Genomic DNA, 21,054 nt, shown 5'->3' on the forward strand with positions numbered 1-21,054 from the left:
AATTTTTCTAATTTTAGTAGCGATGGGGTTTCACCATGTTGGCCAGGCTGGTCTCCAACACCTGACCTCAGGTGATCCACCCGCCTTGGCCTCCCAAAGTGCTAGGATTGAGGCATGAGCCACTGCACCTGGCCTATTTATTTATTTTAATTTTTTTAAAATAGAGCTGGAGTCTTGTGTTCCCTGCCCAGGCTGGAGAACAGTGGCACAATCACAACTTACTGCAGCCTCAACCTCCTGGGTTCGAGCAACTTCTAAAAATCTTTTGTAGAGACGGGGGTTTCACTGTGTTGCTCAGGCTGTTCTCAAACTCCTGACCTCAAGCGATCCTTCCGCCTCAGCCTCCCAGAGTGCTGGGATTACAGGCGTGAGCCACCGCGCCCAGCCTAATTTTTCTGATGTTTTAAAATGAAAAGTTTCCTCTTCATCCCTGCCCCATGTGGCAGGGGAGAGAAGGGGACTATATCCTGCCCTGGGCCGCTATCATATCACTATTTGGAGGCCATGTGATTGAGATTCCATGCCTTGGATGCCTCTTGAATAAAGTTAGTATCATCTTTCACTAAGAATGAATGAATAAAAGACCATGACAATACAAAATTAGCTGGGCGTGGTGGCGCACGCCTGAAATCCCAGCTACTTGGGAGGCTAAGGCATGAGAATTGCTTCAACCTGGGAGGTGGAGGTTGCGGTGAGCCTAGATCGTGCCATTGCACTCCAGGCTGGGCAAGAAGAGCAAAACTCCGTCTCAAATAAATAAATAAATAAATAAATAAATAAATAAATAAAATTAAAAGAAATAAAACACTATGACTTCTTTCTTGCTCCCACCCTTGTTCGCACTCTTTGGCCCTCTCACTGGCTCGCTGTCCTGCCGTTAGATGGCTCTGTGGAGGGACCCACGCGACAAGGAGGGAAGCCACCGTACCATAGCCCACAAGGAACCAAATTCTGTCCACAACCACATGAGGGAGCTTGGAAGCAGATCCTGTCCCTGCTGACACTTGAGCTGACTGCAGCCCTGGCTGTCACCTTGATTGCTATCCAGGAGACATCCTGAGCCACAGGGCCTAGCTAAGCCTGTCTGATTCCTGGCCACAGAAACTATGAGATAGTTCATGTGTGTTGTCTTAAGCTGCTAAGTAATTTGTAATGCAGCAAGATAACTAATACACCTCCAAAATGAAGGCAGCGTCCACAGAAGGAGGAACTAGGAGCGGATAGATGGTACCTGTGATGGGAACCACTGAGTCACAGAATCTCCTGGGGAAGAAGGAAACTAACCTCTTCCTATCCCCCTATTTAATGCTGGGATCTGCTGGCCTCTGCTGTGGTAACAGGGAACTATCTCCCAAGGGGTCCCTTCCACTCATAACCAGCTCTAATTGCAAGAAAGGCCTTTCTGGCTGGGTGCAGCGGCTCACACCTGTAATTCCAACACTTTGGAAGGCTGAAGTGGGAGAGTTGCTTGAGTCCAGGAGTTCGAGGCCAGCCCGGGCAACATAGTGAGACCCCATCTTGACCAAAAAAAAAATACAAAAATTAGCCAAGTGTGGTGGCACACACCTATAGTCCCTTAGTCCCTGTTACTCAGGAGGGCTGAAGTGGGAGGATCTCTTAAGCCCAGGAGGTCAAGGCTGCAGTGAGCCATGATCACACCACTACACTCCAGCCTGGCAACAGAGCTGAGATCCTGTCTTTAAAAAAAGAAAAGAAAAGAAAGGCGATGGGAGGGGAGGGAAGGAGAGGAGAGGAGGGGGAAGACCCTGCTACCTAGAACACAACCTTTATTCCTGTAACCTTACCCCACCCACTGCGATTGTCCTGATTCTGCCCTTAGGACCACAGAAAGCAAGCCTAATTTCCTCTTTTCAGCATGGTATAAACATGTAGGTATGGGTTCGAATCCCAGCTCTGCCACTTACAAGCTGCATTATCCTGAACAGATCACATAACTCTTCAGTGCATCATCTGTAAAATGGAAATAACAGCACCTGCCTTGTAGGGCTGTGTTAGGCTTTAAGATAAACTCATAGTGTTCTTAGCACAAGTCTTGAATCACAGCAGGTGCTCAACATTATTCCCCATGACTACTATGGCAGATTAGACATGCTTGAAATTCGTTGACTCCTCCCTTCAAGACAGGGGGTCTTGTTCCCCTCCTCTTGAATCTGGGCAGGTTCTGTCACTGCTTGACCAATAGAATATGGTGCAAGTGACCTGTGCTAGTTTCAGAGTCCAGGGTTTAAGAGACTTGCAGCTACCACTCCCATCTCTTGAAACTCTCACCTATATGACCTGAGCCTAACTGCCCTGAGGCCACCATGCTGAAGAAGCTACATATAGAGCTCTGGTCAACAGTTCAGCTGAGCCCAGCCTCCAGCCATCCCTGCCAAAGTGCCAGATGTGTGACTGAAGCCATCTTAGATTCTCCAGACCAGCCCATCCACCAGCCGAACAGCACCAAGTGACCTCAGCTAATGACACGTGAAACACAAGAATCACCCAAGTGAGCGCTGCACCAACTCCTGACCCACAAATCCAGGAAAGACAATAAGATGGTCATTGTTTTAAGCTGCTAAATTGTGGGTAGTTGGTTGCATAGCTACAGATAACTGGGGCAACCATTGCCAAATATTTGAAGGTAACTGTTCCCTTCCAGACTGAACCTGCCTACCTCTCTCAGCTGATGCTCACATGATAGGGTTTTGGGCCTTAGGACCCCTGTGATCAGCTGTCTTCTGGACAATGGGAGCCCAACAATGAACACAGCCTTCAGGGCAGAGGGGGGTTCTGCCCAACTATGCCAGTTAGAACTCTATCTGGAATAATTTAAGCAAGAAAGGAAATGATTGGCTCATAATGGCTTCAGGCATGGCTGGATCCAGGTGTTCCAAGCTATTGTCAGGCTCCATTTCCTTTGTGATTATATTTTTGGGCTCTTCTCACAGGGCCAAAAGGCTTTAGAAACTCACTCAGCTTCACATCCTCTCAGGTTCAAGTCCAGATGGAAAGACTATCTGCCATTCTCCCAGCATTCCCAGCAAAAGTATCACTGATTCTCTTTGGTTCATGGCTGTGTGGCCCAATCAGAGCCAATTACTGTGACTAGGTAGGTGGAATGGCCTAGGAGCTCACAGATGGGACATACTCCATCAAAACCATATGGACTGGGAATAAGGAGGGGTAATTCTTCAAAGGAAAACCAAGGATATCATCACAGGGGAAGGACGAGTGGATGGCTGGGCAGCAGACCTATATATATCCACCCCTGTGGCTAAAAGAAGAATGAAAAACATAACCTCTCTCATTCTACATGGCATACCTCTCTTAATGCAGCCCAGGGTCACATCATCACCTCACATTGATGACTCACAACAGATATTCAGGGAGATGTTTTTCCTCATCCAATGTCGCTTGGTTTCACTCCCTCATCCTCTGCCAAGTCAGGGATGCAAACGTGCACGTGGGTCCTCCCTCTTCACCTCTGTCCCAAGCACAGTGATGCTTCTGGGGGCATGGAGATGAACACACTAGGCCTGTGGCCTGCTCCACCTTCCCTGAGTCATTATCCCTCCCTCCCCTCACAGAGTCAAAGTGATTCAAAAGAGACAGCTCAGGCCCACAAGGAAGTTTTACCGCCAACATGGCTGGCGCAAACCCAGGGCTAGAACCAATGCTTTTGAGGGCAAAATAAGCCCTTCTGTTTCTTCACAGAGTTGGATTGTTTGCCTTGAGTGGACAGGTGACCATCTGAGTTATTAGCAACCAGGGATTTGGTATATAATACTGTGCATACATAAATAACAACAACAAAATTGGTCCGCTGCCCAGAGAGCTCTCAATCCACAGAGCTGCCAGACATCATGAGATTTCAAAAGATCTTGGCTCTAAAATCAGAGGATGTTTGGATATAAATTCTAGTACAACCCAGTCATTTGACACATGAGTAAACCAGGGATCAGAAGAGTCCAGGCATGTAATTGCCCCAAGGTCACTGAGCAAGTGAGTGGCCGAGTGACCACTGAAATTTAGTCCATCTGAGAGCTCACCCCTCCTGCCCTGTGCAGTGTTTTTACTCGAGCGAGCACGCAGGTTCCAGGGTGGTCAAGAGGTGTTTATTTTCATTTTGTAGTCAGCCTTCATACAAGGTGGGGGCTGGGAAGGGAAAAACAGTCCAGGCCATTACCCGCATGAATTCATTTGACAAATATTTATTAAGCGTCTACTGCAAAGTTGGCCCTGTGCTGGAAGCTGAAGACACAATTCCAGAGGCAGACAATGACTGCCCTTGGCATTTCCAGTGGTCAGGGGTTGGTAAGGAGGGGCAGAGACACCAATCCAAGAGTCCCCGCAGTTTCTACATACCACAGGCACGGAAAGCGCCAGGAGGGGCAAGAACAGGATGTTTACCAGCACCTTCCACAGGCAGCCATGGTCATGGGGGTCAGGACAGGGTCCCCAGAGGAAGTGACGATTCAGCTGAGCTAGAAAGACATTTCCACAGGAACTTACAGTAAGGGCTGCAAGGACAGCCTGTCTTCTCCCGCCTACCACCTCACTAAACTTCCACTGTGGCAATCAGCATTCCCTAAGCCTGCCAGGAAGCTTCCAGTAACCACTTCCTGACTCCTAGCATGACACACTTCGGGCATTCCGAGGTTGCTGATCTAAGGCCCTTACACAGCGCCAGACACGTGCAGGCAGGGAGGCAGGATGTGCCTCTCCAGACAGGAATGTGGAGGCCACCTGGGCTCTTCCTCTCAGCCTCCACAGGGGAATATTCTTGTGGGGTTTTTCCCTTCCAAATGTCTCAGGGCGATTCCAGTGTTCCTGCTAGTTCCTCCCTCCCAGGCTAGAACACAGATCCTTCCCCCTCCCTGCCTGGCAAACACCTTCTGACCCTCAGGCCAAAGGCAATGGCCCACCTCCTCCCAGGCTGGATGGGGTCTCCTCCTCTCTGTTCCCCCAGCCCCTGAGCTTCCTGAGGACCAAGCTTGTGGCTTCTTGTCCTTATTCTTCCTCCTTGGTGTCTCTATGTTACAGGGCCGTCAGCATCTGCTGGGGCCTGGTCGCATTCACCCTGCTCTGCCACTCACTAGCTGTGTGACCCTGGACAAGTTAACTTCTCTGGACCTGCAGTTTCTCCTCTCTACAATGAGAATACTGGAGAGTCCTTATCTTATAGGTTGTTACAGAATTAAGTGACATCTCACACACAACACACTTCCTACAGTCCCTGTTACATGCTAAAAGTACTCAACATGCAATGAATACGTCATCAGTAACCACCCCACGGGTTTACTGTGATGCTGCACAATTATTAAGCCTTGGCTGCTACAGAGTTGTAAACTGTCTGCACTTCCAACCGGTTTTCCATGCAAGCAGCATTCCCAAGTCTCGCTTTCACCCGCGCGCTAAAGGCTCAGGTTCGAGTACAGGACAGGAGGGAGGGGAGCTGTGCACACGGCGGAGGGGCACGGCGTGGGCACCTGGCACGCGGTACACTGTGTCCTTCCGCTGCACCCTGTGTCCTCCCGCTGCACCCTGTGTCCTCCCGCTGCACCCAGCCCCTTCCGCGCAGAGGCGTCCCCGGGGCGCAAGTGGGCCGGCTTCAGGGAACTGACGGCCCGCGGCCCGTGTGCAGAGCCGGGTGCGCCCGGCACAGTCAGTGCGCGCGGTCGGGTGTTTTGCCTGGAGCCGCGAGTGACTCAGCGCGGGGCGTGTGCAGGCAGCGCCCGGCCGGGGCGGGGCTTTTGCACTCGTCCCTGCTCTTTCTAGCTATAAACACTGCTTGGCGCGCTGCTCTCCACCACGCCTCCTCCAAGTCCCAGCGAGTCCGCGTGCAACCTGTCCTGACTCTAGCCGCCTCTTCAGCTCGCCATGGATCCCAACTGCTCCTGCGCCGCCGGTAAGAGGCTGGGGATGCCCAGTGTAGACTGTAGCGCTAGAGAAGCAATTTCTGACCCCTCTTTCTTTCTCTGGTCACTCAATTTCAGGACAGGAGTAGCTCCTTCCCAAAGAGTTTTGGGGTATCTTTCTCTCCATTCTAGGTTATTCGGAGCCCCCTTTTTACCGTTAAGGAGATCTGAGTTAATGGCTTGCTCAAGTTCCCAGGAATCGGTTGTGGACAGAGGAACTCGGCCCCAGGCTCTTAGTACGCCGTCCCTCGTTCAGGTATCCAGGGACCGTTCTCACCTCTGTCTTTTCTCCTTGCAGGTGACTCCTGCACCTGCGCCGGCTCCTGCAAATGCAAAGAGTGCAAGTGCACCTCCTGCAGGAAAAGTAAGTGGGATCCTCTCTTTCCTCTACCCCCTCCCTGTCCTCCAGCCTGTCCCCTCTCCACCATCCTCGGGGGAATTAAAGCAGTCTGGGGATGCCCCATTGCGCAGAAATTGTTGCCTCCTCAGTGATCCTTATCAGGGAGAGCAGGAATCCTTATTCCCGGTGTCCCTAGTACTCATCTCTGCCACCTCCTCTCTGCCCCCAGGCTGCTGCTCCTGCTGCCCTGTGGGCTGTGCCAAGTGTGCCCAGGGCTGCATCTGCAAAGGGGCGTCGGACAAGTGCAGCTGCTGCGCCTGATGCTGGGACAGCCCTGCTCCCAGATGTAAATAACGCGACCTCTACAAACCTGGATTTTTAATGTACAACCCTGACCCTGACCGTTTGCTGTATTCCTTTTTCTATGAAATAATGTGAATGATAATAAAACCACTTTGACTTGATTCTGCCTCTGGTTTCCTTTATATGCCTTAAAAATAAGGGACTGGGGTGAGGGATTGAACTGGGAGGGCAGAGACCTGGGCTGTGGATGGAAATGTGAGCCGTTAAGAAAGAGTGCATTCTGGCAAGCCAGGCTACTGCACTGAGCTTCATCTTCTGTAAAACTGAATGGCGTTGTGCCAGATCATATGGGGGCAGGAGGGACACATACATGATCACTTTCATTTTCACATCAAATGTGGCACAGAAACTTCTCCATTCCTCACTTTTACTTTAGATTTCCCTGCCCAACTTCAGTTCTTCGTGGGATTTTAGACTTGAAAGTGACTACAGAGGGTGAAATCCAACTCCCCAGTGGCTGGAATCTGACATCCGGTTTCCCAAACTCCCTGTGGTGAATGACCAGTTTTGTTTTGTTTTGTTTTCCATTAGTCACAGACCTAAACTCTGGTAAAATAAGGAGTTAATAAGAAAATGAAAGTTTAAAAGACACAAAATACAAAGACCATTTTTTAGATTCAACAGGAACTTTTCAATAAATATATGAAGAACAAATTAACATAGGAAAAATAAAATAATTACCAACACTACACATTTGCCCAAGGGTGTGCATTGCATCCTGGAAACAGTTCTCAGACTGGCCCCAGTGCGTGGCTGGCACACCCTGAGCAGCACTGATCCAAACATCCCCACAAGGAACCGTCAGGCTTGTGCTGCCCAGTGTCACTGACAGGACACTCACTCGCAGACCCCTGAGAGCTCCCCGTTTTGCCTTGGTTCTGAATCTTTGTAAGTTCCTCCCAAGGTCAGGCTGAATTTACTTCTCTCAAATTTCAGCCGTTGGCTACTTAAACCATCAAAGTGGCTGGGGATGTGGAGGGAAATGCCCAGCATGTTCCCAGCAAGATGCAGTGTGTGTGACCATGGGTTGCAGAAGACGTTCTTCCTGTCTGCCCACGCAGGGGTGATGGCATTCAGCAGTTTGGAGGGTGTGGTGGCACTCATCAGAAAGGAGTGAAGCTCTGAGTGACTTCTAATTAAAGCCAATGGTTAGTCCCCCTGGCTATGCGGAGGGAATGTTATTTGATGTTCAGTCAAAGAGGACGATGAGTGCCTTGGCCCAGGAATCAGGAGCCCACTTGCCTGAAGGTGCTCCTTATAGAGAGGGTTTTAGAAGGCAGCCTGCACCAAGGGCATGGGTTTTCATGTCAGGCAGTCCTAGTTCACAGCCCACTTTACCACTTACTGGCTGTGTGGCCTGGGCAAGTTACTCAACCTCTCTGAGCCTACATTTTCTCATCTGTAGAAAAAAGATGGTATCCCTATTTACGGATTAAATGAGATCTTGGCCTGGCTCCTGGCTAGGGTTTAATGACCATTAGGATCACTCTGTTTACATGGACTTTGTTGGAGACGGAATCTCTCTTGATAAGCTCTTGGGGAAAAACGGGTCTGGGAAGAATTACTCTGGGTCAGAGGCTGGGGAGTGGAATGAAGCTTTCCTGACTGTGTACCAGGGGGAGGGCGGATGACTTCCTGCACAAAGCCCTCTGGGATTAAGATGCTGCCACAGCATTTGAACAAATGTAAGAACCATTCTAATTTTTCCTATCATTTGAATACCCCATGAGCCAGTGACAGAGTGAACATGCAGGGAAGAAACTGATTATGTCATCTTCCAATGTCATTTCCCTTCCAAATGTCTCAGGGCAATTCCAGTGTTCCTGCTAGTTCCTCCCTCCCAGGCTAGAACACAAATCCTTCCCCCTCCCTGCCTGGCAAACACCTTCTGACCCTCAGGCCCAAGGCAATGGCCTACCTCCTCCCAGGCTGGATGGGGTCTCCTCCTCTCTGTTCCCCCAGCCCCTGAGCTTCCTGAGGACCAGGCTTGTGGCTTCTTGTCCTTATTCTTCCTCCTTGGTATCTCTATGTTAGAAGGCCATTAGCATCTGCTGGGGCCTGGTCGCATTCACCCTGCTCTGCCACTCACTAGCTGTGTGACCCTGGACAAGTAACTTCTCTGGACCTGCAACATGCCCAAGGTCACACAGCTTAGAAGTCAGAGGCTGGAACCTTCACTACAGCTGGCCTCTCATCTTGGCTACAGCTGGCAGATGACAATGTCACTGGGCTCTAAGCCCTGCCTCTCAGAGTTCAGAGCTGGGTCAGCCCTTGGTCAGTTAGTCCAGTTGTGTCCCTGGCTTGAGAGGTGGCATACTGAAGCCAAGAGAGGTCACAGAGCTATGCAGAGGGCATGACTGTCAGCTCAGTGCTCTTTCTACTGCTGCCTGACTGCCAGATTTTCAGTGTCCTTGTTTTTCACGGAACATGGTGACATCGGGTGGTGGTTGAGGGCATTATGATGCAGTCAGCATGCATGGGTGCAAAACCTAGCTGTGTCACTTATACCTGAGTGACACAACTTCTCTGTGGCTCAGTCTCCTCCACTGTAAGATAGGCTGAATAATAGGGTCTGGCTGGTGACAGCAAATGACTTAATACATGCAGAGAACTTATAATGGCACCTGCCATGTATCAAGCAGACTATAATATTAGCTGTGATTTTATTTTATTTTGTTCTATTTTATTTTATTGAGACAAAGTCTCACCCTGTCACCCTGACTGGAGTGCAGTGGGGTTATCTCAACTCACTGCAACCTGCACCTCCTGGGCTCAGGTGATCCTCCCATCTCAGCCTCCTGAGTAGCTGGGACTACAGGCACATGCCACCCCACCTGGCTAATTTTTATATTTTTAGTAGCGATGAGGTTTCACCACGTTGGCCAGGCTGGTCTTGAACTTCTGGGCTCAAGTGATCCGCCTGCCTCGGGCTCCCAAAATGCTGGGATTACAGACATGAGCCACCATGCCCAACCTAGCTATAATTTTATTATCTTTATTCATAGCATAGGGACGTTTTTCCACCTCCAGACCAATAAGCCAGGCCTGCTGTTCCTAGCCATGTAAGCTCTACATTCCTCATCAACTATCTGAGCATGTTAACTGCGGTCCAGAGAGTCTTCAGTCTTCCCATGAAATTGTGATCAGCACTGGATATAGAAAACCATGAGCAGGACAGTCCACGCCCTTGTGGCACATACAAACAGATGCCTGCCATATCTGCTACCACCTACACCACAATTTTACTTCACAATTCTCCTTTAAATGGTTAATATTTTCCAAGATATATTTGTATTACTCATGGTTTTCCCCAAGACACAGAACCAATAAAATGTCCCTAGATAGATAGTGATAAAAAGAAAGCTTTAAGAAATTAGCTGATGTGATTGTGGGGATGGCTGGTCTAAAATTTGCAAGGCTGGCTGGCAGCATGGGAATTCTGTCAGAAGTTGATGTTACAGTCTTTCATCTGGAGGCGGTCTACAGGTAGAATTCCTTTCTCTTCCAGGAACCTCAGTCTTTCCTCTTAAGGCCTTCAACTGATTGGATGAGGCCCACACACATTATGATGAGTAATCTGATTTATTCAAAATGTATTGATTTATTTTATTTTATTTTTTGAGACAGTCTAGCTCTGTCACCCAGGCCGGAGTGCAGTGGTGCGCTCTCAGCTCACTGCAACCTCTGCCTCCCAGGTTCAAGCAATTCTGCCTCAGCCTCCCAAGTAGCTGGGATTACAGGCATGCACCACCACGCTAATTTTTGTATTTTTCTAAGAGCAGCTAATTTTTGTATTTTATTTAACAGATTAAGCAGCTAATTTTTGTATTTTTAATAGACAAAGGGTTTCACCATGTTATCTAACTCCTGGCCTCAAGTGATCCACCCACCTCAGCCTCCTAAAGTGCTTGGATTACAGGCATGAGCTACCATGCCCAGCCAAACCTACTAATTTAAATGGTAATCAGATCTAAAAAGCACTTTCACAGCAACATCTATATTAATGTTTGACCAAGCAACTGGGTATGATAACCTAGCCCAGCTGACCCATAAAACTAACCATTGCAGTCCACCACTTGTTAATTTGGCATACATAAACATCTCCTTAAACCATACTTAATGTTAAAACAAGGTCATACCTCCACCTAATGTGAAACAACTGTCCTGTGTATGCCTGAAACGACACAAACTGTCTCCCCAAAAGTGACTGTGAAATCCTTGAGGAATGTTCCTTGACATCCTATAACTTAAACGCTATGATATAAAGTTAGCAATACTTAAATATTGTGATGTAAAGTTAATACGTCCCCTGTTATATGACAACGGGATAAGAGATGGAAGAAAACAAAAATATTTGCCACACATGCATACATACACACACACACATACACACACACACACACACATTTATAACAACATAATGAAGAAATACCCATAACAATGACATTCCTCATTTCCATACCTGTAACTGGTCACATGGTCATAGCTGCTATTTATAACTTCCTTCTTTTATGACCTATTATTCCATTTGATTTCAGTAAACACCTCAGCCAATGGTGGTTCTTTACTTGGTGGGGTGACCTAAACCTTCATTCTGGAAGGGTCTGGGCCATGCATTCCTGTCCCAGTTGGGTTGTTAAAGTTTTCCATTGGCTTCAATCACAGGACACGGTAGTAATAAGAGACACCCTAAGGGATCTCTTGTATTCCAGACATCCTCCTCACCTTGATTGCAGAGATTGTGATTACCAAGAAGTAGCCACAATCACCCTAGCCAGAATAGTGACTCCTTTCTTTGCCTGTTTTTTGTTGTTGTTGTTGTTGTTTCTTTTCTTTTTTGAGACAGAGTTTCGCTTTTGTTCCCTAGGCTGGAGTGCAATGGCACGATCTCAGCTCACCACAACCTCCGCCTCCTGTGTTCAAGCGATTCTCCTGACTCACCTCCTGAGTAGCTGGGATTACAGGCATGCACCACCACGCCCGGCTAATTTTGTATTTTTAGTAGAGATGGGGATTCTCCATGTTGGTCAGGCTGGTCTCAAGCTCCTGACCTCAGGTGATCCACCCGCCTTGGCCTCCCAAAGTGCTGGGATTACAGGTGTGAGCCACAGTGCTGGCCTCTTTGCCTGTTGATCCAGAAGTCTGAGGGCTCAATGTGGCCTGGTGAGAGTCATAACTTCCAGTGTGATGGAATCATTGTGTCTCCCAAGGAAGAATTCCTCCTTTTGGAACTAATACCTTGAGATGAGTAAAGCATAAAGTCATGGGGACAGGAAACAGATATTTTGATTCTACAGATGAGTAAGATTTTTGTAGGCTGACTCCTCTATTTGCTCATACGACCACCATGATCAACTAGCCAACACCACAGGTCTCTGTGACTCATGCTAGTCTTTTTATTTGAGATAGGGTCTCGCTCTGTCATCCAGGCTGGAGAGCAGTGTCACCAACATGGCTCACTGCAGCCTCAACCTCCAAGGCTCAAGTGATCCTCCCATCTCAGCCCCCAAAGTAGCTACAACTACAGGCAGGCACCAACACACCCAGCTGATTTTTGTATTTTTGGAGGGGTAGAGACAGGGTTTCGCCACGTTTGCCAGGCTGGTCTCAAACTCCTGAGCTCAAGTGATTCACCTGCCTCAGCCTCCCAAAGTGCTAGGACTATAGGCATGAGCCACTGTACCTGGCCTGCAAGTCATACTATTTTGCTTTGACTGTGCCATCCGTGACAATAACCAGGCCCAGGCTGCCTTTGGCAATTAAGTGCTGTCCCTTGGGCCCTGCCACATTGGGACCAAATTATTGCCATTGCCTATAGGATTCCCAATTCAGTGGCAGCAGTTTCCACTGAATTTCTGCCTGCAGAAAAGAGTGACCACAGAGCTCTTCCAGGGTGCTAGGGCGCCCCTCACAAATTTATTTCTCACAGATGTGGTGAAAGTGGTGTCCTCTGGACACTCCCAGTTTGAATGGGTGGGTAACACTTGATAAATCCCCTCTGACATCTGTTTTACTCAAAGACTACTGATTTAAATGTTAATCACATCTTAAAAAATAACTTTGCTGCAATATCTAGGCTGGTATTTGACCGAGGAACTGGGCACTTTGCCTAGTCAAGTTGACACATAAAATTAATCATCACGTATATTTAAATGAAAGCAAAGTCTTTACCAATGCTAAAATCAAGAATCAGTCTTACTTACAGACATAGATTACTCTAATGTGTATTTTGTGTATATGTACATATTTAATAAATTTCCCATCTCCATCACTTTTCAAGCTGTCCAGGGTTGAGATTGATGCTTCTCTCTGATTAAAAAATTTCTTTTTTTTTTGTTTTGAGACGGAGTCTCGCTCTGTCACCCAGGCTAGAGTGCAGTGGTGCGATCTCGGCTCACTGCAAGCTCCCCCTCCCGGGTTCACACCATTTTCCTGCCTCAGCCTCCCGAGTAGCTGGGACTACAGGCACCAACCACCACGCCCGGCTAATTTTTTGTATTTTTTAGTAGAGATGGGGTTTCACCGTGTTAGCCAGGATGGTCTTGATCTCCTGACCTCGTGATCCTCCTGCCTCAGCCTCCCAAAGTGCTGGGATTACAGGCATGAGCCACCGTGCCCGGCCCCTGATTAAAAAATTTCAAGCAGACCAGCACAGGGGCTCACGCCTGTAATCCCAGCACTTTGGAAAACCAAGGTAGGTGGATCACTCTAGCCCAGGAGTTCGAGACCAGCCTGACTGAGCAACACGACGAAATCTTGTCTCTACAAAAAACAAAAACAAAAACAAACAAACAAACAAACAAAAAAACAAAACAGAGCAAAAAATTAGCCAGGCATGATGGCCTGCACCTGTAGTTTCAGCTACTTGGGAGGCTGAGGTGGCAGGATAGATTGAGCCCAGGAGACTGAGGCTGCAGTGAGCCATGATCTCATCACTGAACTCCAGACTGGATGACAGAGTGAGACCCTGTTTCAAAATAATGATGATAATAATAATTGTAAGCAGCACAGTGGTGTTGAAGAGATATCTTGGCCAAAAGAAATCTTTGTTTTCTTTCCTCCTCTTGGGAAGCTGGCTGGATTTAGGTAGAGTGGCACCATTTCATAGAGCCATAACCTTGGGCAAGTTACTAAGGCTCTTTGTGCCTTAGGTTTTCCATTGGAAAAACGTGTTTAGAACAGTATTTCCCTTTTATTGTTCTTGAGAGGGCTCAAAAAACTAAAATGATTAAACAGACTCACGCAGATTGTTGTGTAATAGGAAAATTGAAAGGTAAATAATCACTTCTTGCTTTCTTATTTAACGTAGGTTCTGCTTCCTCCGGGTCTGGAGTTACCTAAGCAGATCCCGCCCTTGGGAACACTCCGCATTTTCAGGACTACTCTCCTGGAGTTGGGTGGGCACGCTAGGGGCTTTGGAGGAGCCCCTGCAGAATTTTATGTAAAGGAGGCCCCAGACAAATGTGCCTATACAACCTCCCAGGCATGGGGAAGGGAAGGGAAGGCTCGCCTCCACCCTGTTGCTGGGCTCAAGAGAAAGTGGCAGAAGGACCATGGTGGGGATAGTGACAGGCAATGCTGGAGGGCAGGAGGGCAGAAAGTAAGGGTCACATCCATGACTGTTCTCTGCACACAACTCCCTCGCCGCGCTCGCCGGCTCAGGCCTATCCAGGGACGAAGCTGGGGTTGCACACTTGCTCCGGGAAAGGCTGAATACCGCAGATGGGGTGGTGGGGGTGGGAATATCGCGACCACCAGAGGCTGGGTTCCCGGAACGCTCGGGGACGGAGATGGCCAGCAACCACAAGGAAATGGGGAAAACGGGGAAGTTGCGGGGGGCAGGACGGCAGGGACGCCGCGGACTACCGGGCGCACAGGCCTCAGCGAGCGAGCGAGCGGGTGCCAAACAAGAGACCCGCGGTGCACACCTTGCGCCCGGCCCGTCTGCGGCTCTCAGTCCCGCCACGTACCCACAGGAGGCCCAGACTCAGCGCGGCGGGTGCAAGCGCGGGGCGGGGCTTCTGCGTCCCGTCCCATCTCCACCTGCAAAGGGAGCAGCCGGCTCCAGGCTCCAACGCGCCTTCTAGCTGCCTAACTGCCTCTTCGCCTCTCCCGTCCTTTCTTGGCTCGAAATGGATCCCAACTGCTCCTGCGCCACTGGTAAGGGAAGCCCGGCTCTACGCCTGGGAATGCCCAATTCCCAGCCACAGTACAGTGTTCCTGCGTTTGAGGAGGACGCATTTTGAGCTCTGAGCAGAAGGGGACCCTTTACTTCGTCCAGTACTTTCTGCTTGGAATAGCTCCTGAGAGCATAGCCCTCCTCACTGTGCCTTTATATCAGAGTTGAGTGTTCTGAGGCTCAAGGCTGTCCTGTTCCACATCATCTGGTTGATCAGGGAGCTGCTAGCCAAGCCCCAATGCTCTGTCCAGGCTCTGAGCAAGCAGGGTGGGTGGGAGGCAGGGAACACTGCGTCTTTGAGATTTAGGACAGGACGTTTTGGCCCCCAATCCCAGTCTTCCTGGGTTGTGTGTGCATCTGGGACCTTCCTGGTGGGGTGAAACAGGAGGGTGCTTGCCCTTCCCAGCATGAGTGGAGAAGACATGGGGCTTGTCTTTCTCTGCTCTAGTGGGAAAGGAGCTCTGAGGGCTGGCCCTGCACAGAGGATGGCGCACTGGAGAGTCATTGACCCACTGCTGTACCTTCTGCATCTCACTCACTGCTCACTGCCTTTATCCCTTCCTTGCAGGGGGCTCCTGCTCCGGTGCCAGCTCCTGCAAGTGCAAAGAGTGCAAATGCACCTCCTACAAGAAGAGTGAGTGCGGGGCCATCTCCAGGAATCTGGGGCTGTGGCTAAGGTTGGGAGGGAACTCAAGGCTGGCCTCGAGTGCATGCTTCTGGGGAACGCCTTTCTTTGCCTCTGTTGGCCATGTCATTCCCTCTCCAGGCTTTCTGCTCTGAGCTTGAATGTGGCAGGGCAGCCTTTTTCTATTGAGACACAAACTCCAAAGGTACCACCTGTGGTCTCAGAACAGAGCTGTACCAGCTTAAAAAATCATCCTCCGGGTCTGGAGTCTGAGCTTGAGCCAGGCCTGCTGTTGGGCCAGGGAAGTGCCTGATTGAGTCTGCTCTGACCTCTCACTCTCCCTTTTCCCCCAGCCTGCTGCTCCTGCTGCCCCATGGGCTGTGCCAAGTGCGCCTAGGGCTGCGTCTGCAAAGAGGCGTCGGAGAAGTGCAGCTGCTGTGCCTGATGTCGGGACAGCCCTGCTCCCAGATGTAAACAGAGCAACCTGTACAAATCTGGATTTTTTTTTTCATACAACCCTGAGCATTTGCTACATTCCTTTTTCTATTAAATATGTAAACAGCAATAAAACAGTTTTGACTTGATTCTGACTCTCCTTTCCTTTGTGCGGCTTCGAATTAATGGGCCAGGGTTAGGGGTTGAACCAGGAGTTTAGAGACCCAGGCTCTGGATGGACATGTGAGTCGCTAACAATCTGAGGGCCTCCTGACAAGCCAGGTTACCTCACTGAGCTTCATCTTCTATAAAAGGGAATTGCACTGTGCCAGGTCATAATGGGGGGACATCCAGGATCACCTCTGGTCATATCAAATGTGGCACAGAAACTTCTCCATCTCTCGTTTTTATTTTCTGATTTCCCTGCCCAATTTCAGTTTCCTCATCAGATTTTAGGCTTCAAAGAGATGACAGGGGTGGAATTCAATTCCTCAGCTGCTTGATTCCCACACCGGGCTTCTCAAACTCCATGGTGAAGGAACTTTTTACTACCTATGCATCCCAGACATAAACCTTTTCTTTTTTATTTTGGCATGTAAAACACTGATTTCAGAAAACACGTTTTTAAAACTTTGTTATTTATACAAAAAGAGATTTCTCAGGAGGCAGATAGCAAAAGGCCATTGTGGATCAGAGCCTGATAAAACTAGCAATTTTAGCCTGGCATAGTCGCAGCTACTTGGGAGGCTGAGGTGAGAAGATTAGTTGAGCCCGGGAGGCAGAGGTTGCAGTGAGCCAAGATCGTGCCACTGCATTTCAGTCTGGGCGACAGAGTGAGGCCCTATCTCAAAAAATAAAAAGTAAAATAAAATAAAAATAAACTAACAATGTTTCAAAATCTGGTTACAAAGAAGAAAAGGGAAGCCATCTCAGGGCTGGGATGTTGCTACCTGCTCCCCCAACCCCCGACCCCTGACACCAAGTGACACTGAGGCTGGGGAAGGCTGCACGGCCTGAGCCTTGGTGCTCCAGATGGATACTTGCTTCAAAATCTTGGCTTTGGCAAAAACATGGCAAATTCATGAGTAAACTGTCCTGCTGAGAGGTGTGGTGGAGGATACGTCCTCTTAGGTGGGAAGATAAAAATAATTATGTCAATTATGGAGAAAATGAAATCAAACACAAAATACAAAACACAATTTTTCATATTTAACAGGAAATAATTCAATAAATGCATAAAGAAGTAACAGAAAAATTGGCCAGGCATGGTGTCTCATGCCCGTAATCCCAGCACTTTGAGAGGCCGAGGCAGGCGGATCACCTGAGGTCAGGATTTTGAGACCAGCCTGGACAACACGGTGAAACTCCGTTTCTACTAAAAATACAAAAATTAGCCGGGCATGGTGGCAGGCACCTATAATCCCAGCTACTCAGGAGGCTGGGGCAGGAGAATCGCTTGAACCCGGGAGGTGGAGGATGCAGTGAGCTGAGACCATGCCACTGCACTCCAGCCTGGGTGACAGAACAAGACTCCATCTCAAAAAAAAAAAAAAAAAAAAAAGTAACAGAAAAACTGAAGATTTACAAACTCTGCACATATGTTCATGAGTGATGTACACTGCAGACTAGAAACGGTGGGCTGGTCCCATTGTGAGAATCACACACTTTCATCCGCACCGGCCATGACAACCTCATAAGGATACCATCAGCTGGGCTGAGGGCAATGGCTCAACCTTGTAATCCTAGCACTTTGGGAGGGTGAGGCCAGCAGATTGCTTGACCTCAGGAGTTCGAGACCTGCCAGGGCAACACAGCGAAACCTGTCTCTACAACAAATGCAAAATTTAATTGGGCTTGGTGACATGTGCCTGTACTCCCAGCTACTCGGGTTGGGGGTGGTGGGGGTGGGTAAGGTGAGAGGATCTCTTGAGCCCAGGAGGTGAATGTTGCGGTGAGCAGAGATCTTGACACTGCACTCCAGCCTGGTTAATAGAGCAAGACTCTGTCTGAAAGAAAAGAAAAGAAAAGAAAAGAAAAGAAAAGAAAAGAAAAGAAAAGAGAAGAAAAGAGAAGAAAAAGAAGAAAAGAGAAGAAAAGAAGAAAAAAGAAAAGAAAAGAAAAGAAAAGAGGATACAATTAGCTTTAGCCTGCCCAGCGTCACAGGACACTTGTTGACACCTGAGAGTTCCCTGTTGTGACTTGGCTCTGAATCTTTGAAAGTTCTGCCCAAGCTCATTCTCAGCAAACTATCGTAAGGACAAAAAACCAAACACCGCATGTTCTCACTCATAGGTGGGAATTGAACAATGAGAACACATGGACAGGGAACATCACACACCAGGGACTGTTGTGGGGTGGGGGGAGGGGGGAGGGATAGCATTAGGAGATATACCTAATGCTAAATGATGAGTTAATGGGTGCAGCACACCAACATGGCACATGTATACATATGTAACAAACCTGCACGTTGTGCACATGTACCCTAAAACTTAAAGTATAATAACAATAAAAAAAAAAAAAAGAAAGTTCTGCCCAAGCTCAAGCTGAATTTTCCCTTTCAAATTTCAGCCCTTGGCTATGTCAACCCATCAAAGTGACTGGGGCTGTGGAGGGAAGAGCCGAGCATTTTCCCAGCAAGATGCAGTGTGTGTAATCATGGGTTGCAGATGTTCCTGTTTGCCCATGCAGGAGTGATAGCAGATCCTGCAGTTTGGGGAGTGTGGGGGTGCTCATTAGGAAAGAGTGAGGCCCTAGCTGACTTGTAATTAAAGCCAATGATTAGTGCCCCCTGGCTATGTGGAGAGAATCCTATTTGATGTTCAATCAAAGAGAAAGATGAGTCTCTTGGCCTAGAGGTCAGGGCCACACTTACTCACTGTTTCCCTGTGACGAGATTTCAGAAAGCAGCCTGAGCCTAGGGCATAGGTTTTGCTGTCAGGCAGTCCTGGTTCACAGCCTACTTCATCACCGAAAAAAAAAAAAAAAGTGAGAGTCTCATCTCTGAAAGAGAAAAAAAAGCAACTTTGGAACTGGGTAACAGGCAAGAGTTGGAACAGTTTGGAGGGCTCAGAAGAAGACAGAAAAATGTGGGAAAGTTTGGAACTTCCTAGAGACTTGTTGAATGGCTTTGCCTAAAATGCTGATAGTGATACGGACAATAAAGTCCAGGCTGAGGTGGTCTTATATGGAAATGAGGAACTTGTTGGGAACTGGAGCAAAGGTGACTTTTGTTATGTTTTAGCAAAGACACTGGTGGCATTCTGCATTTGCCCTAGAGATATGAGGAACTTTGAACTTGAGAGAGATGATTTAGGGTATCTGGTGGAAGAAATTTCTAAGCAGCAAAACATTCAAGAAGTGATTTGGGTGCTATTAAAGGCATTCAGAATTATAAGGGGAACAGAGCATAAAAGCTTGGAAAATTTGCACCCTGACAATGCAATATAAAAAAAAATCCCATTTTCTGAGGAGAAATTCAAACTGGCTGCAAAAATTTGCATAAATAACAAGGAGCAGAATGTTAATCCCCAAGACAATGGGGAAAATGTCTCCAGGGCATGTCAGAGGACTTCACAGCAGCCCCTCCCATCACAGGCCCAAAGGCCTAGGAGGAAAAAGTGGTTTCATGGGCTGGGTCTTGGGTCCCTGTGCTGTGTGCAGCCTAGGGACTTCATGCCCTGCATCCCAGCCACTCCAGCCATGGCTAAAAGGGGCCATTGTAAAGCTCTGGTCGTGGCTTCAGAGGGTGCAAGCCCCAAGCCTTGGCAGCTTCCACATGATGTTGAGCCTGTGAGTGCACAGAAGTCAAGAACTGGGAACCCCTGCCTAGATTTCAGAAGTTGTATGGCAATGCAGAAGTTTGTTGTAGGGGCAGGGCCCTCATGGAGAACCTCTGCTAGGACAGTGTGGAAGAGAATGTGGGGTCAGAGCCCTCACACAGAGTCCCTACTGGGGCACCACCTAGTGGAGCTGTGAGAAGAAGGCCACCGTCCTCCAGACCCCAGAATGGTAGATCCGCCAACAGCTTGCACCATGTGCCTGGAAAAGCCACAGACACTCAATGCCAGCCCATGTAAGCAACCAGGAGGGGGGCTGTAAAGCCACAGGGGCAGAGCTGCCTAAGACCACGGGAATCCACCTTTTGCATCAGCATGACCTGGATGTGAGACATGGAGTCAAAGGAGATCATTTTGGAGCTCTAAGATTTGACTGCCCTGATGGATTTTTGACTTTTATGGGGCCTGTAGCCCCTTTATTTTGGCCAATGTCTCCCATTTGGAATTGCTGTATTTACCCAATGACTGTACCACCATTGTATCTAGGAAGTAACTAACTTGCTTTTGATTTTTCAGGCTCATAGGCAGAAGGGACTTGCCTTGTCTCAGATAATACTTTGGGTTGTGGACTTTTGAGTTAATGCTGAAGGGAGTTGAGACTTTGGGGGACTGTCGGGAGGGCATGATTGGTTTCAAAATGTGAGGACATGAGATTTGGGAGGGGCTAGAGGTGGAAAGATATGGTTTGGCTGTGCTTCTACCCGAATCTCATCTTGAATTGTAATTCCCACAATTCCAAAGTGTCATGGGAGGAACCTAGTGGAAGGTAATTGAATCATGGGGGCAGGTCTTTCCCGTGCTGTCCTCATGATAATGAATGAATCTCATGAGATCTGATGGTTTTAAAAATGGAAGTTTCCCTGCACAAGCTCTCTCTTTGCCTGCTACCATCCATGTAAGACATGACTTGCTCCTCCTTGCCTTCCACCATGATTGTGAGGCCTCCCCAGCCATGTGGAATGGTAAGTCCATTTCTTTTGTAGATTGCCCAGTCTCTGGTATGTCTTTTATCAGCAGTGTGAAAACAAACTAATACAATGGGTGAGGGCATGATGCTGCAGACAGCATGCATGAGTGCACATCCCACCTCTGTCACATTTAGCTGTGCCTCACAACTTCTCTGTGTCTCCTGTAATAGGAGCATAATAATGGCATCTGGATTGTAAGATGAAAGAATTTTATACATGTAAGGAACTTAGAATGCTGCTTGGCAAACATTCTACAATGTTAGCTATTGCTTTAAAAAAAAAAAAAATCATACATCGCATGGGGGACATTTACTTACAGACAAAGAAGCCAGGCCTGGGGTGCCTAGCTGTGTATGCTCTCATTGTCATCTACCACATGAACATGTG

The 21,054-nt window shown here is 48.4% G+C and overlaps 1 protein-coding gene across 1 annotated transcript; it reads left to right on the forward strand.

Annotated features, from left to right (window-relative positions):
• Positions 1-5,814: 5,814 nt before the first annotated feature.
• MT2A (metallothionein 2A) lies at positions 5,815-6,725 on the forward strand. The gene is given in 3 exon segments (NM_001133593.2): positions 5,815-5,911; positions 6,220-6,285; positions 6,491-6,725. Coding segments are annotated over 3 exon segments (186 nt in total). The 5' UTR covers positions 5,815-5,883; the 3' UTR covers positions 6,583-6,725.
• The last annotated feature ends 14,329 nt before the right edge of the window (positions 6,726-21,054 follow it).

This window comes from Pongo abelii, chromosome 18 (genome assembly GCF_028885655.2).
Source record: "Pongo abelii isolate AG06213 chromosome 18, NHGRI_mPonAbe1-v2.0_pri, whole genome shotgun sequence".
Lineage (NCBI taxonomy): Eukaryota > Metazoa > Chordata > Mammalia > Primates > Hominidae > Pongo > Pongo abelii.